The sequence below is a fragment of the Mesocricetus auratus genome, unplaced genomic scaffold (genome assembly GCF_017639785.1).
Source record: "Mesocricetus auratus isolate SY011 unplaced genomic scaffold, BCM_Maur_2.0 Super-Scaffold_100676, whole genome shotgun sequence".
NCBI classification, from domain to species: Eukaryota; Metazoa; Chordata; class Mammalia; order Rodentia; family Cricetidae; genus Mesocricetus; species Mesocricetus auratus.
The window spans coordinates 118,488,639-118,503,575 of NW_024429266.1; the positions used below are offsets into that span (position 1 = coordinate 118,488,639).

The 14,937-nt window shown below is 42.1% G+C and overlaps 1 protein-coding gene across 1 annotated transcript in view; it reads left to right on the forward strand.

The window, feature by feature from the left end:
* Gars1 (glycyl-tRNA synthetase 1) overlaps window positions 1-14,937 on the forward strand; it is a 37,649-nt gene that overhangs the window by 13,961 nt on the left and 8,751 nt on the right. The window contains exons 7-12 of the mRNA XM_005076799.4: window positions 291-436; window positions 5,108-5,257; window positions 7,571-7,733; window positions 10,438-10,602; window positions 11,843-11,950; window positions 13,247-13,392. Coding sequence (XP_005076856.1) covers window positions 291-436; window positions 5,108-5,257; window positions 7,571-7,733; window positions 10,438-10,602; window positions 11,843-11,950; window positions 13,247-13,392 — 878 coding nt within the window. The remainder of the gene's footprint in view (window positions 1-290; window positions 437-5,107; window positions 5,258-7,570; window positions 7,734-10,437; window positions 10,603-11,842; window positions 11,951-13,246; window positions 13,393-14,937) is intronic.

Sequence of the window (14,937 nt, forward strand, 5' to 3'; positions counted from 1 at the left end):
CATTAGTCTCTCCATACGCTCAGTAATCTGATAGCTTCCTTATTCCTTGGTGTGACAAGATAATTGCAGGCTCATTTAGTTCATTTCATGTCTCAGGGAATCAGCCCTTTCCCCCACGCAGACCTTGTCCTCATTACATTAGTGGAGATGTTTCCTGATCATGTGTTTGAGCTGGGGATCTCCTGCCTTACTGTGGCTGGAGCAGTGATAGGATGCAGCTGTGTATAGTAGTTGATCTGCACCTTGTTCTGTAGTTTTTGCATTAATTATTTTCTTTGTGTGTCCTTTAGCTTGATAACTATGGACAACAAGAACTTGGGGATCTTTTTGTGAACTATAATGTAAAGTCTCCCACTACTGGCAATGACCTGTCTCCCCCGGTACCTTTTAATTTAATGTTCAAGACCTTCATTGGGCCTGGAGGAAATATGCCTGGGTATGTATTGCTTTTATTTATCCATTTATCTAACACACTTATTAAAATTGCCTGTACCAAAAGGCAAAACTCAGTACCAAAGAGAAAGGCTGAACTTTCATAAGCTAAAGCATAGTAGGTTTCATGTTTGTTATTAAATAACTATGAAGCCCATGATCATCGTGCCTTCCAGTAAGAGCTGCATGGGACAGGAGGGCCAGAGAGAGATGGTTTTTTTAATGTTATTGTATGTAAGGAATGATTGAGTCTGTCCAATGCAGTTTGTGCTTTCTGTACCATCATGTCCCTATAGCTACTAGTCATGTATTATGGATGGCTTTTTAGCACTTGAAGTAAAGCCAGTGCTTTTGAGGACTGAATTTCAACATGTATTCACTTTCACTAAATGTAAGTAGATGTATCTAATAATAGCCCACATTCTTGAAAGATAGCTTTTGTGGATGAAGCAAAGATGGTAACAGTATAGAGCCCTAACATGGGACAGACCTTCTGACTCACCTGTTGATTCCGGTGATAGAAGAAAATGATTCTTGGCCGGGCAGTGGTGGCGCACGCCTTTAATCCCAGCACTCGGGAGGCAGAGGCAGGCGGATCTCTGTGAGTTCGAGGCCGGACTGGACTGACAGCCTCCAACAATACAGAGAAACCCTGTCTCGTAAAAACAAAACAAAACAAAAAAAAACAAAAAAAAGAAAAGAAAAAGATTCTTTTAATCAATCAACCTTTCTTTCTCTTTCCTTTCTGCTTTTATTATTCTGGGAGTAGGGGTACATGTGCCACAGCACTGGAATATAGGCCAGAGTACAACTTGTGGAAGTTAATTCTCTCCACCATGTGGGTTCCAGTGACTGAACTCAGCTTCATAGTTGTGTGGCAGCTAGCATACTTCCCAGTGAGCCACCTTCAGGCCATGCTGGCTAATTTTATGTCATCTTGACACAAGCTAGAGTTTTCTGCAAAGAGGGAGCCTCAATTAGTGATTGATGGAGGAGGACCCAGCCCAATGTGGGTGGTGTCATCCCTGGGCTGGTGGACCTGGGTTCTAGAAGAAAGCAGTCTGAGCAAGCCATGAGTAGCAAGCCAATAAGCAGCAGCCCTCCGTAGCCTCTGCATCAGCTCCTGCCTCTAGAATCCTGCCCTGTTTGAGTTCCTGTTCTGACTTCCTCCAATGATGAATAGTGCTGCAGAAGTATAAAACAGATAAACATTTTCCTCCCCAAATTGCTTTGGTCAGCCTTTTTCATCATAGTAATAGAAACTGTAACTGGGACACAGGCCATTTAAGGAAGTAATTTAAAAGGAAAGGAAACACACTTAAGTATGTTAGTTAAAAGTAGGGGCTGGAGAGATGGCTCGTGGTTAAGAACACTGCTCTTCTAGAGGACCTGGTTTCAATTCCCACTACCCACATAGCAGCTCACAACTGTCTATAACTCCAGGATCTAACACCGTCTCACAGACATACACACAGGCAAAACAGCAATAAAAAAATCAATAAAATTCTAAAAGTGGAAATAATGTGTTTGTCCATTGACTTGAGAGAGGTTAAACCAATTGTAGTGAAGTAGATCATTTCAGTCTGACACTCTGTTTCACTTAACCTGCTGGCATCCTGTTATTTAAAGTGGGAAATTATAAAGCATACTGGAGGTGACATAACTTTACACACACTACTTAGAAATGTAATCTGTAGCTGCACTTACATTTGGATGAACCTGGAATGGGCTATAAAAAGTAATAGTTTATTTGTTAGAATGAAAGATGGTGAAGTTCATGAATGCTAATTAATAGGAGTGAAGCTTCAAGTTGGGTACCAGCTCAGTTTCTCCATAGTTGATGACATAAGTAAGTTGTGTCTTCAGCAATTGGACCTTATCGTCTCTTTGTGAAAAGCAACAAGTAGCCTTGTGATAGCTTGTGATGTTTGGGGAGGTTCACCAATGCTCAACCAAATGTAACCCATTGAGACACTGGTAGCGTAGACATCTAGTTGGGGCATTATCTCTCCCGTTATATGTTGACTATATTTTTTCTTTTCTTTCCTTTTTAAGGAAGCTTCTACAGTAGTAGGTTTTCATATGCTTTTTCAACAGCCTTTAGTGTTATTGTCCCTAAAAGATCCCAGTGACGCTGGGCATTGGTGGCACACGCCTTTAGTCCCAGCACTAAGGATGCAGAGGCAGGTGGATCTCTTGAGTTCGAGACCAGCCTGGTCTACCGAGCGAGTTCCAGGACAGTCTCCAAAACAATACAGAGAAACCCTGACTCGAAAAACAAAACAAAACAAAACAAAACAAGACCCTAATGACTTCACCAGGAAATTTCTACACTTTCAGCAAAATAGCAGGATATAAAGTTAACACATTAGAAATCAATAGCCTTTCTATATACAAATAGCAAACATATTAGAAAATTATCAAGGAAATAATACCTTTCATGGTAGCCTCAAGAAACAAAAATCTTGGGATAACTTTAACCAAGCAAGTGAAAGACTTCTGTAATAAGTCATTAAGGATCAGGGAGTACCAGCATACAATCCCACTGTCAGACAGTCTGGGAAACAGAACCTTCATCCAGTGACTGATGGAAGCAGAGACAGACACCCACGGCTAAGCACTGAACTGAACTCCTGGAATCCAGTGACAGAAAGGGAGGACTAATGAGCAAAGGGGTCAAGACTGGGCTGGTTTGACCCTCAGAAACAGCTGACCTGAACAAGGGGGAGCTCTTGGATCCCAGACTGATGGCTGGGAGGCCAGTGTGGGACTGATCTAGACCCCCTGAATGTGGGTGTCAGTGAGGAGGCTTAGACGATCTATGGGACCTTGGATAGCATTTACCCCTGGCATACAAATGGACTTTGGGAGGGGCTGGAGAGATGGCTCAGAGGTTAAGAGCACTGGCTGCTCTTCCAGAGGTCCTGAGTTCAATTCCCAGCAACTACATGGTGGCTCACAACAATCTACAATTCAATCTGGTGCCCTCTTCTGGTATGTAGGCAGAACATTGTATATGTAATAAATAAATAATTAAAAAAAAAAACAAAAAAACAAAAAAAACAAATGGACTTTGGGTGCCCATCCCACAATGAGAGATGCTCTCTCAGCCTGGACTCTTGGGGGAAGGGCCTAGGCCCTGCCCTGAATGAAATGACAGACTCTGGAGATCCACCATGGAGGACCTCACCTTCCCTGGGCATCAGAGTGGGGATTGGGGGGGTCCTGGTGGGGTGGGCAGGGGAGGAGGGGAGGGAGAGGGAGCTGGGATTGACATGTGAAGCAAGCTTGTTTCTAATTTAAATTTAAAAAAAAAAAGAGGGGAAAAAAAGACATTAAAGAAATTGAAGACACCAGAAGGTGAAAGATCTTCCATGCTCATGGACCAGTAGGATTAATAACATCCTACTAGAACTGTACAATGTATTCTTTATCAAAAATGGAACACAATTCATAGAAATTGGAAAAATGATCTTCAGCTTCATATGGAAACATGAATCCTAAAAAACCACCCAGAATAACTAAAACAATCCTGAATAATAAAAGAACTGTTGGAAGTATCCCATCCCAGATTTCAAGTTGTATTACAGAGCCATAGCAATAAAAACAGTATAGTGTTGGCATTAAAAACAAGTATATTGGTCAGTGGAATTCAATTAGTGTTTGAGGCACAAGTTCACACACCTGTGGACACCTGATTTTTGACAAAGAAGCCAAAAATACGCAATGGACAATCATAAGACAGCATCTTCAATAAATGGTGCTGATCAAACTGGATGGCTGCATGTAGAAGAATGTAAATAAATCCATATTTGTCACCCTGTACAAAACTCCAGATAAATTATGGTCCTGGTACATTTACACAATGGAATGTTAATCAGCTGTCATGATGAAAAGAAAAGAAAAGAAAAATTTGTAGGTAAATGTATAATGGCTGAAAGTAGAAAAAAAAAAGTCATCCTGAATGAGGTAACCCAGACCCCAAAAGACAAACATGTTTTCCCCTTAAAAATGGTTATTAGTGTTTAAGATTTCGATAACCGTACTACTATGATCTGAGTAATCACAGAGGGAAGGGGAAATAAAATGTAGTGTTATGGAGAGGTAAAAAGAGAAGTAGAATTGGGGGCTTAAATGGGATGGGGATGGGAGAGTAGGGCAAAGGAGGCAACTTATAAAAGAGTATATAGTTTGAACTTAAGGTTTCAGAGGTTAGAGTCCATGGTGTGAAATGAAGGCATGGTGTAGGAACAGCTGAGAGCTCACATCTCCAACCACAAGCAGGAGATAGCACTCTGGGAATGGCAAAGTCTACCCTCAGTGATACATCTTATCCAACTAGGCTATGGCTCTTAACACTCCCAAACAGGAGTGGTCCCCAACTGAGGACCAACTATTCAAGCTTAATAGCCTTTGGGGGCCGTTCTCACTCAAGCCACTCAGAGAGGTGGACAGTTCTCAAGGCACTGCGGCCAACCCAAGGTCTTAGTGCATCCCCATGATTCTGTGGGAGTGTTTGAGACTTAGGACAGGATTCCTTCCTTTTAAAACTAATTTAGGCCTTAAGTTTAGCTTTGCTGTGAAGAAGGTATATGTGATGCTTGACTTGTAACAGACTTGGTTTTATTTGAAAACACAATTTATTTGTAATAGACTGGCTTATTTAACTTTATAGATATCTGAGACCAGAAACTGCACAGGGAATTTTCCTGAATTTCAAGCGACTTTTGGAATTCAACCAAGGGAAACTGCCTTTTGCTGCTGCCCAAATTGGAAACTCTTTTAGAAATGAGATCTCTCCTCGGTCTGGACTGATCCGTGTCAGGTATTACTGTTGGCATTGGGTTGAAGATATAAACTGACTTACTTGTACTTTAATTTTGATCATGGGTTTATTTCTGTTTTTTTTCCAAATGTAATCTCTAGTGAGGGTGGCAGTTTTGATTGAGGGCATGAATTATAAGGGAAAGGAAGGAGCCTGGATAATAGCTTATAGTTCATGTTTGCTCTGAAGTTATCTCTTCCTGTCCTTACCACCTGCTTTGAGGATATAGAGATCTTGATGTTGAAACCAACACATTTCTGTCAGTGATGTATATTTTGGGTCAGGGGTGTGTGTGTGTGTGTGTGTGTGTGTGTGTGTGTGTGTGTGTGTGTGTGTGTGTGTGTGTGTGTGTGTGTGTGGTGTTATAAAGACTGGGTGATGACCAGGGCAGGGGGCATTACTGGGAGGGTGTGTACCAGATGCAGCCTCTGGATATGTAGGGGCTTTATGACATAGGGCAGGTGACAAGTTGACACTGATGAGTTCAGACACCTGTCTAACAGCTTGCTCTGTCTGGTGTGTCCAGGCATGTTGGACTAGTCTCTTCCCTAGAAGCCTACTATGATATGTTTATGATTTCCACATTTCTTCCTGATGTCATCATTCTGAATAATATATTCCCATACAGAAATAGGCTGTGTAGCCATAGTTAGCTTTCTTAGGCTTCTAAACAGTCTTTTAGCCCAGCATCCCTGCATTCCACCATTGCCTCTCTTCTTACTGTAAGTAGAGATCATAGTTTTCAAGGTGTATTGATACATACATTGTGGAATGATTACCGCAGGCAGGCTCATAACCTGTCCTTTACATCATTGCCTTTCAATTTTTACTCAGTGGTAAGAAGCTTAACCCTTCCAGCAGGTGATGAGATGATGTTATTACATTATTAACTAGAGTTGGCATTAACTACAGATGAAAAGACTTTGGCAGCACTTTGATAGGGATTCTGGGTAGGATCCTTAATTCATCTTCCTTCCACTGTAGAAGTTCATTTCCTGTTAACCGTGGTATAAGTTATGCTAGGACACAGCACCACATTCACCAAGTTTTTATGTGCACTGACACATTTCATAGTTGTCGAAAGATAATTAAGACTTAGTAATAAAATGTGCCATTAACGAGTAAAATTTAAAACCCAGAGCTCTCGGCAGTACATTTCACATGTTTAGGGCCAATCTATGCAATTTTGTGTTGCTTCTAAAACATCTGAGATAATTACGAAAGTCTACCAGTGAGATTGTGTCCATTTTTTAAAAAAAAGATTTTGACTCATAAAATTAACTTAAAACACTTTCCCTTCCCCTGTAATAGCTACCAAATTGCAATTCAGAGAAATCTCTTTGGAAAACCATTGCCATGTGCATATTTATTTCATCATTATGTGCTGAGCTTGATAGTGGTTTATTCAGTTCATGCCCAGTGTCCTTTGCCTGGAATAAGGCTTTATTTAGAAGCTCTTCCTCCAACGAGACCATCTGTTTGGTGCCATTATCAGTCATTTACTTGTTTGGAGCTATAAAACACAGTCAATCAAACTGCTTTAAAACCCAGAGAACCATTTCAGTTCACTTCTAATTTCCCATTCTTTGAAAAGTAAATGTCTGGCTTCTTTTAGTATATATTTGTGCAGAGCAGAATCTGCTTTAAGCAGAGTCATTTTATGTGTGTGTCCCTGTTCAGCATCTTGTTTCTCTCATATGTGGCCTTTGCTTGTTTTCCTATTTTAAAGGCTGTATTGATCTCCTTTTAAAAATTATTTTTATTGCTAGGCAGTGGTGGCACAGGCCTTTAACCCCATCACTTGGAAGGCAGAAGCAGGGGATTTCTCTTGAGTTTGAGGCCAGCCTGGTCTACAGAGTGAGTTCCAAGACTACACAGGGTAGCCCTGTCTCAAAAAAACCAAACCAACCAACCAAAAGTATTTATTTATAACTTATACTCTTGGGTATAACTACATAGGAGGAATTAGTATTCGAGAGCAAATTATTGCTGAAGTCATTATTTTTATTGTTGTTATTTTGATGCTATAGATTTCACCTACGACCTTGCGCATACTAAGCATAAGCTCTACCATAGAGTTGTATCCCCGGCCAGTTACTGAATGTTTTACAAAAAAAACAACCATCTTACACAAACCTAATCTAAACATTTTTGGGTCAGTTCCTTAGGAAGCCAGAGTTCTGCTTGGTCACAAGAAATTCCTGCTGTTGAGGCCCTTTATCTGTGGAGGAATGAACAGCTGGAAGTAGTAGCCTTGTTGACTGAGTTTTATAGTTAAGCCTGCAGATTCTTATCTATCTTTTTTTCTTCCAGGGAATTCACAATGGCGGAGATTGAGCACTTTGTGGATCCCACTGAGAAAGATCATCCCAAGTTCCAGAGTGTGGCTGATCTCTGCCTTTGTCTGTACTCAGCGAAAGCCCAGGTCAGCGGACAGTCTGCTCGGAAGATGCGCCTGGGAGATGCTGTGGAACAGGTGAGATTCAGAGGAAATTGATTTCAATTATGCCCAATCGGGGATGGCAGCACTTAGCAGGTTGGTTATACACTGGGTGATGAAATACTTGAGTTTAGCTGTAGTTTTGTTTATTTTGTGGCATTGCAGGTCAAGTGCAGAGTCATGTGCAGGCTTGGCAAGTGCATGGCCTGCATCCTCAGCCCCTGACAATTTTTGTCCATTGGGGTACTGGTGAGCAAACCTATGCCCTTGCATGCTGAACGAGTGACCTAAGCTACAACTCCAGTCTCCATGTAGTATTTGCTTTATATAGAATTTATTTTTATAGTATTAGTATCAAGAGAGAAAATGATCTGAATCACCCAGTTCTGAGCCATGAGGCTAACATTAAGAAAAATGTTTAGGGATTGCAGAGATGGCTCAGAGGCTGCTCTTCCAGAGGACCCGGGTTCAATTCCCAGTACCCACATGGCAGATCACTGCTGTCTCACTCCAGTTCTGGGGGATCTAACGCCCTCATACAGATATACATGTAGGCAAAAACACCAATGTATACAAAATGAAATTTAAAAAAGAAAAGAAAACATGTATAGAAGATGAGCCAGGGAGATGGCCCTGCAAGTCAAGGCACCTGCTGCTGAGTCTGAGGACTCAGTTCAGTTCTTGGAACCCGCGTGGTAGAAGGAAAGAACCAGCTCCTGTAAGTTGTCCTCTGCCCACACACATACATTTAAAATGAAATTCTGGTCCAGCAGAGCACTTAGAAAATAGGTCTTGGCTTGATCTGTGTATCATATCTAACTAACCCTATGTTAACAATCTGCACTACTTTGAGAGAGACAGAATTTTACTCAGGAAAAGCAAACACTGGATGCAAGCCTCTTTGTGTTGCCCACAGCATGGGGTTATAGGCCTTGTGTCTTGCTGGGTTTCTTTAACTCTGTGTTGAGAAAAGAGTGAGTGGAAACTTACCCTCATTAGCTGCTTCCCAGTAGTGACTCACTTGCCTGAAGGAGCACTGAGCCTTCTGGTCCCAGAAATATACAAGAAGAGGTATCATCCAATTTGTGGGAATGATTTGCTGTGCTAAATGTCATAACCAAAAGCAACTTTGGGGGGAAAGGTTTTTTTTTAGATTACAGACTGTAGTGCATCAAAGAGGGAAGCCAAGGTGGGAGCGAAGCAGAAACCAGTGGAGAAATGCTACTTACTGGCTTGCCTCTCCAGGCTTGCTAAGCTACCGTTCTTATACAGCTCAAGCCCACCTCCCCAGTGATGGTACCACCCATAGCAGCCTGGGCCCTCCAATATCAGTTAGCAACCTGCAGGGGGCTCTGCAGCCACCTTGGCCAGCAGAGTAACTATCTTTGGGAGATAATAAGGTAATTCTGTTCAACATGACTCAGTAGCTAGTGTTGGTTCAAACTTTGAGAGTGTGACCCTGAGTAGTTTGTTTTAGGCATATTTAAGCATACTGTAATTTGGAAAAAAGTTTCTTGGTGATAATTAACTGAATTCCCTGTGCACAGCAAAGCTTAAGACATGACTAGGAACTCTTTGTAAAGTAAAAGTAACATCTTCCATAAAGATTAACTGAGAAAAGAGGATCAAGATAAGGGTCTTGGGGAGGATCCGGTGTGGCCTGACCACACAGGTAGCACAAAGATTACCAGGTTATTAACCAAGTCTGTTCTCAGCCTTCTGGGTGGAAAACAGGGTCATCCATGTCACCCTTTGAAGAGACAGCCAGGAGTGTTTAGCATTCCTGGTTTCCTTAGTGCCATCTGTGAGCACAAGGACTTACATACTTCCTACAACATCAAGAAAATGGCCACTGACCTGTATGGTGGACACAGTTCTTCATTTGAGAACTGGGATTCTAGGTTCTCAGGGATTCTAGGTTTGTGCCAAGTTGACAGAACTAACCAGTAGACATCCTTGCAGGGGTGGGAGATGAGGCTACATAATTTCTAAGGCTTAGTACTAAAGTTACAAAATGATATGTACTATATGGAGCAGATGAATTTCAGTGGGTAAGAATACATTTAAAAAGAAAACAAACAAAAACAAAAAAATTCAAGGTTGGACAGTGGTGGCGCATGCCTTTAATCCCAGCACTCAGGAGGCAGAAGCAGACAGATCTCTGAGTTTGAGGCCAACCTGATCTACAGAGTGAGTTCCAGGACAGCCATAGCTGTTACACAGAGAAACCCTGTCTAGGAAAACAAAAACAATTCAATGTATTTCTTTAGTTAATTTAAATTAAGGTTGTTTATAACTGGATTTAGGAAGTATATGATATCAGGCTGACATTGTGCTGCTGTAGTTGAGTCCTTTGGACAGATAGGTTAGGCATTTATTTTATATTAGATTATATATATAAAGAGTCTCACTATTTAGCTCTGGCTGTCCTGGAACTCACTCTGTTGACCACTCTAGCCTGGGACTCACAGAGGTCTGCCTGCTTCTGCCTCCCAAGTGTTGGGTGTGTACCAATGTGCTAGACATATTTTGACAACTTCATTATTAATTTGTTAACTTGATGTTATCTCCTTTTACAACAACCAGGATTTCATTGTGGGTATTTTAAATTGTTCTGAAATCAGGAAGAAAGTTTACTCTATGTGCCCTTTTTTTAGTTGAGTGGAATACTACAGATAGACTTTGGGCTTCAATGGTATTAATGTGATTTTTTTTTTCTCTTGCACTCTTGCCTGTTCAGGGTGTGATTAACAACTCAGTATTAGGCTATTTCATTGGCCGCATCTACCTCTACCTCATGAAGGTTGGGATTTCTCCTGATAAACTTCGCTTCCGACAGCACATGGAGAATGAGATGGCCCATTATGCCTGCGACTGCTGGGATGCGGAGTCCAAAACGTCCTACGTAAGTAGACTTCAGTGAGGTTTTTACACTGCTGCTTACCGTTTTCATGCCAGAGTGGACCAAAGGAACAGTTGACTTGTGCTCTTTGTAAAGAGGGGCTTCCCAGTGTCCCTTTAAGCCCCTGGGACACAGACGTAGCTGTTTGAGATGGGGAGAGAAGGGTGAAGGTGGCAGGTGTGTGCCTGTTCCGGGGGGATGGTTCTGTGGCCAGCAGTGGGGGTGAGAGGACAAGCATCTAACAATGGCGGCAGTGGCGGAGGGCCACAGCACTGCAACACTCTGCTTAGAGATAGACTGGGAAATGCTGACCCCTTTTTCTGTGTGTATTGATAAAAATCAGAGATCTCTAGATTGCCCCCACTGTGTCCTCCCATCCTTCTAAATGATCTTGAGTCCTACAGCTGAGGAAAGAAAAGCAGCAGGGTATAGCAGACTTTTTCTCTATGGAGCCAGCGTCCCAGGAGACATCTAAGCAAGGGGTCTGAGAGCGTGGCTCCTTCTGGTTGTGGGAGAGAAACTGCTGTAGCTCAGGCTCCATGAGTTATGTAAGTCATTGGCTTTGTGTTTTGTTTTTATAAAATGACTTTGTTTTTTACTTTGTCTTTAATGCAGTCTTCTATGTTAGCCCAGGCTGGCTTAAGCCATGAACCCCTTGCCTCAGCCTCAGAGTGCCCAATTACAGGCATGAGTCACCACATCTGGTTTAGTATTAAGTGACTTTTATTTTTAATGGGTTAACTTTTTAAAAAATATTTTTAGTGATTTATTTTTATTTTATGTGCATTGGTATTTTTGCCTGCATGCATGTCTGTGTGAGGGTGTCAAACCAATTGGAGCTGGATCATAGACTGTTGTGAGCTGCCATGTAGGTGCTGGGAATTAAACCTGGTTCCTATGGAAGAACACCCAATGTTTTTAACCACAGAGCCATCTCTCCAGTCCCAGACTAAAAAATTAGTCATACTAAGAAAGCCATGACTTATTTCTATAAGACAGAATGCTGGATATCAGCTTGGAAAATGACACTGAGTATGCAGTGTGAATTCCTCTATATATTTTATAGGTGTGTTAGCTCCCTTGTGCATGAAACTGTTCTCTTTTTTAAGAATTTACAAACTCCAGTTGGAGATTCTCTAACCGAATTGTCCCTGAATATTTAGAAGGATTAGTTACTGTCTGCATGCTTCATGAACAAAGCCAGTGTGAGCAGTAAGTGAATTTGTTAGTCCTATCTTCCTAGGGCTGGATTGAGATTGTTGGATGTGCAGATCGTTCCTGCTACGACCTATCCTGTCATGCTCGAGTCACCAAAGTCCCACTGGTAGCTGAGAAACCTCTGAAAGAACCCATATCCTTTCTGGCCACTCCAGACTGAAGGCGAAAGGTGTGTGAGCCCTAGTATGTGCTTTGTCTTTTGGATGAATGGAGAGCTTTTGCATTTTTTAAATTTGGTAGTGGTACCCCTCATTGCGCCTTTCCTAGTTTCTTTTTAGGGTTTAGTGAGCACCCACGGCATTAAACCCTTAAAGACACTCGTGTAGAGGTACACGCAGAATGTCTTTCGGGGTACTACTTTTTCTTTCTCAGATGTTCCCAACATGCCTTTCTCTGTGCTCGCACTTACATATAGGATACCTGGTGAATGTTGCTCTGCTCAATTAGAAGAATAGGAGTTTTCCGCCTCCCCCCCTTTTTTTTTCTTCTTGGCAGGGTTTCTCTATGTAACAACCCTGGCTGTTCTGAAACTCACAGAGATCTGCCTCCTCTGCCTCCTGAGTGCCGGGTTAAAGGTGTGCACCAGCACACCCTGGCTGAGTTTGCTTCTTTATCTTGATCTGAGACCGTGAACTGATCCTTACGGTTGCCTAGTGACAAAACCAGATTTTTTTAAACATTACATTTATTTATTATTTGCTTGTGCTTTTGATACAGCACATGCATGGAGGTCTGAGGACAACTCTCTGGAGTCATTTCCATCCCTTCGTCATGTGGAGCCCAGGAATTTAATTCAGTTTATCATCTTGGAAGCAAGCACTTTTTCCCAATGAGCCACCTCATTAGCCAGTGACATTACCAGAAGTTTTTATACTATGGATTGAGATATATTGTGGATTAGTTCATTTCACTGTAACTTTAGAACTCTTTTTTAGTGGCATTCATTTGTTCTTTCTCTGTGGTTTGTGCATACATGTTCATGTGTGTGAGGCTGCATGAAGACATGCATGTGGACCCAGATGTCTGCACTGAGTGTCTTCCTCTGTTGCTCTCTACCTCATGTCCTGAGACAGTCCCTCACTGCAAATGGAGTTCCCTGATTTCATCAAGACTGGCTGAACAGCAGCCCCAAGGAGTCCTCCTGTCTCTGCTTCCCCAGTGCTGGGATTGTAGGCATGTGCAGGCACCCTTGGTTTTTATGTGGGTACTAGGCATGTGAGCTCAGATCCTCATGCTTGTGTGGAATCATCTCCTAGCTCCTGCTTTCTTCAGTAAGGCTGGTCACAATGATTTGGGTGTACCTGACCTGGTTCATCTTGTGCTTGAAACAGGAATAAACAGCGTCTGGGATATGTTGTGCTTGAGTGCTAAGACTATGTCCCAGACTCCTACAGCAGCGCCATGCTGCAATTCCTTGACCATTTCATACAAAACAGTTAATGTTGTACAGTTTGAGCCCAATAAGGGCGCAGTGGGCAAAGCGTACAAGAAGGATGCGAAGCTGGTGATGGAGTACCTCAGCTCCTGTGACGAATGCTACATCACAGAGATGGAGCAGCTGCTGACCGAGAAAGGGTAAGGGCTGCCTCTTGCCGGGCTCCAATGCAGGCTCAGTGGGCACAAGATGAGTATTTATAGATAAGTGCAGAATGTGTCGTTCTTGTGTTTAAATAACTCTTTGCTAGAAATATATTTGAAACAAAATATAAAGGTCTTTTTTATGTGTATATTTTTCCTTTTTTTAATGTTTATGAATAGTGTGCTGGCTTTAATCCTCAGCATCTCATAAGAACATGCAAGTTCTTTTCTAGGGTTTTTCTTGGCAGAGACTACTGAGTTAGAGTGGAAGCTAATCTACTGTTCTTTTGAGGCGTGGAGTACTCTGTAATCAATAAAAGTATAAAGGCAACAGAATTCTGAGAGTCTTTAAAGGAATACAACAAAATCCAGCATCAAATGGCATAGAACTTACAGTAATAAAAAGTAGTCTATAAAAGGAATGTCATCTGACTTCTGATGAGGGAAACTAAAAGACCTAGAAATAACAAACATGACTAGCAAATGCATAAATAGTAAGATAGTTAACTACATATGTGTTCATGCTTTTACAAATATAAAGGAAGGGCTGGAGAGATGGCTCAGCAGTGAGTAGTGCTTTCTACTCTGGGACCCTCTCCTGACCTCCAAGGGCTCTGGTCCACATGTGGCACGCACTCACATACATACGTATCTAATGCATATTTAATAGAGAATATACAGGAGACCATGAACTTTTGTGAGAAGTGGAAGTGTAAACACACGTGCCGGCTGTCACCTCAGGTTGCCACCTCGCTGCACGGGGCAGCAGTGAATTAGTGCAGAGTAGAGATCATTTCACTTAAGGCCACCGCCTCAAAAGCTATCCACAGAGCTCAAAAGTTGGAGGCTGGCAGATGCCGTGGACAGTGCCAGACAGATAGACATGTGTGATAGTCTCCGTGTGTGGAGCAAATATCTGATGATGTGGTAGCAAGAAACGGTTTCAGATTGAAGAGCTTAGTCCAGCCAGGTTGAAGACAAAGAAAATCACATAATGGCGCATAAGACTCAAATTGCCAAAAACTGGGAATAATGAGAAAAGTCTTTCAAGCAGCCAGTAGGGGAGAAAAAGTGTCATTATATAACAGTCAAAAAAAGTTAAGAATAATTTAGAATTCTTGTCAAAATGGTAGAAGCCAAAGCACTGTGGGTTAGGGTCTTTAGGTGTCTAGAGCCAAAAGTACAGATGTACTAGACTCGGCAGTACTGTCAAACAGAGCAAAAGCTTCATGAAATATTGGAGTGTAGGTCTCTCAAAACTGCAAGAACTTTAAAAATAAGAACTACATGGTGAGTATAAATCATGGTGTCAGTTCTTTCTGAAAGAGAGTGGACTGAGCACTGGGGAGATGGCTCAGTGGGAAAGTGCTTACCGCGCAGGAATGAGGACATGAGTCTCCACCCTAACCCCACATAAAGCTTTGCTTTGTGCCGTGCATCTGTAACCCAGTACTGCGCAGCAGATTTCAGGGGCTCAAGGAAGACATTTCACACAACCACTAACCTTCACATGTGCCCACATGGACAAACCATTTACAGCAA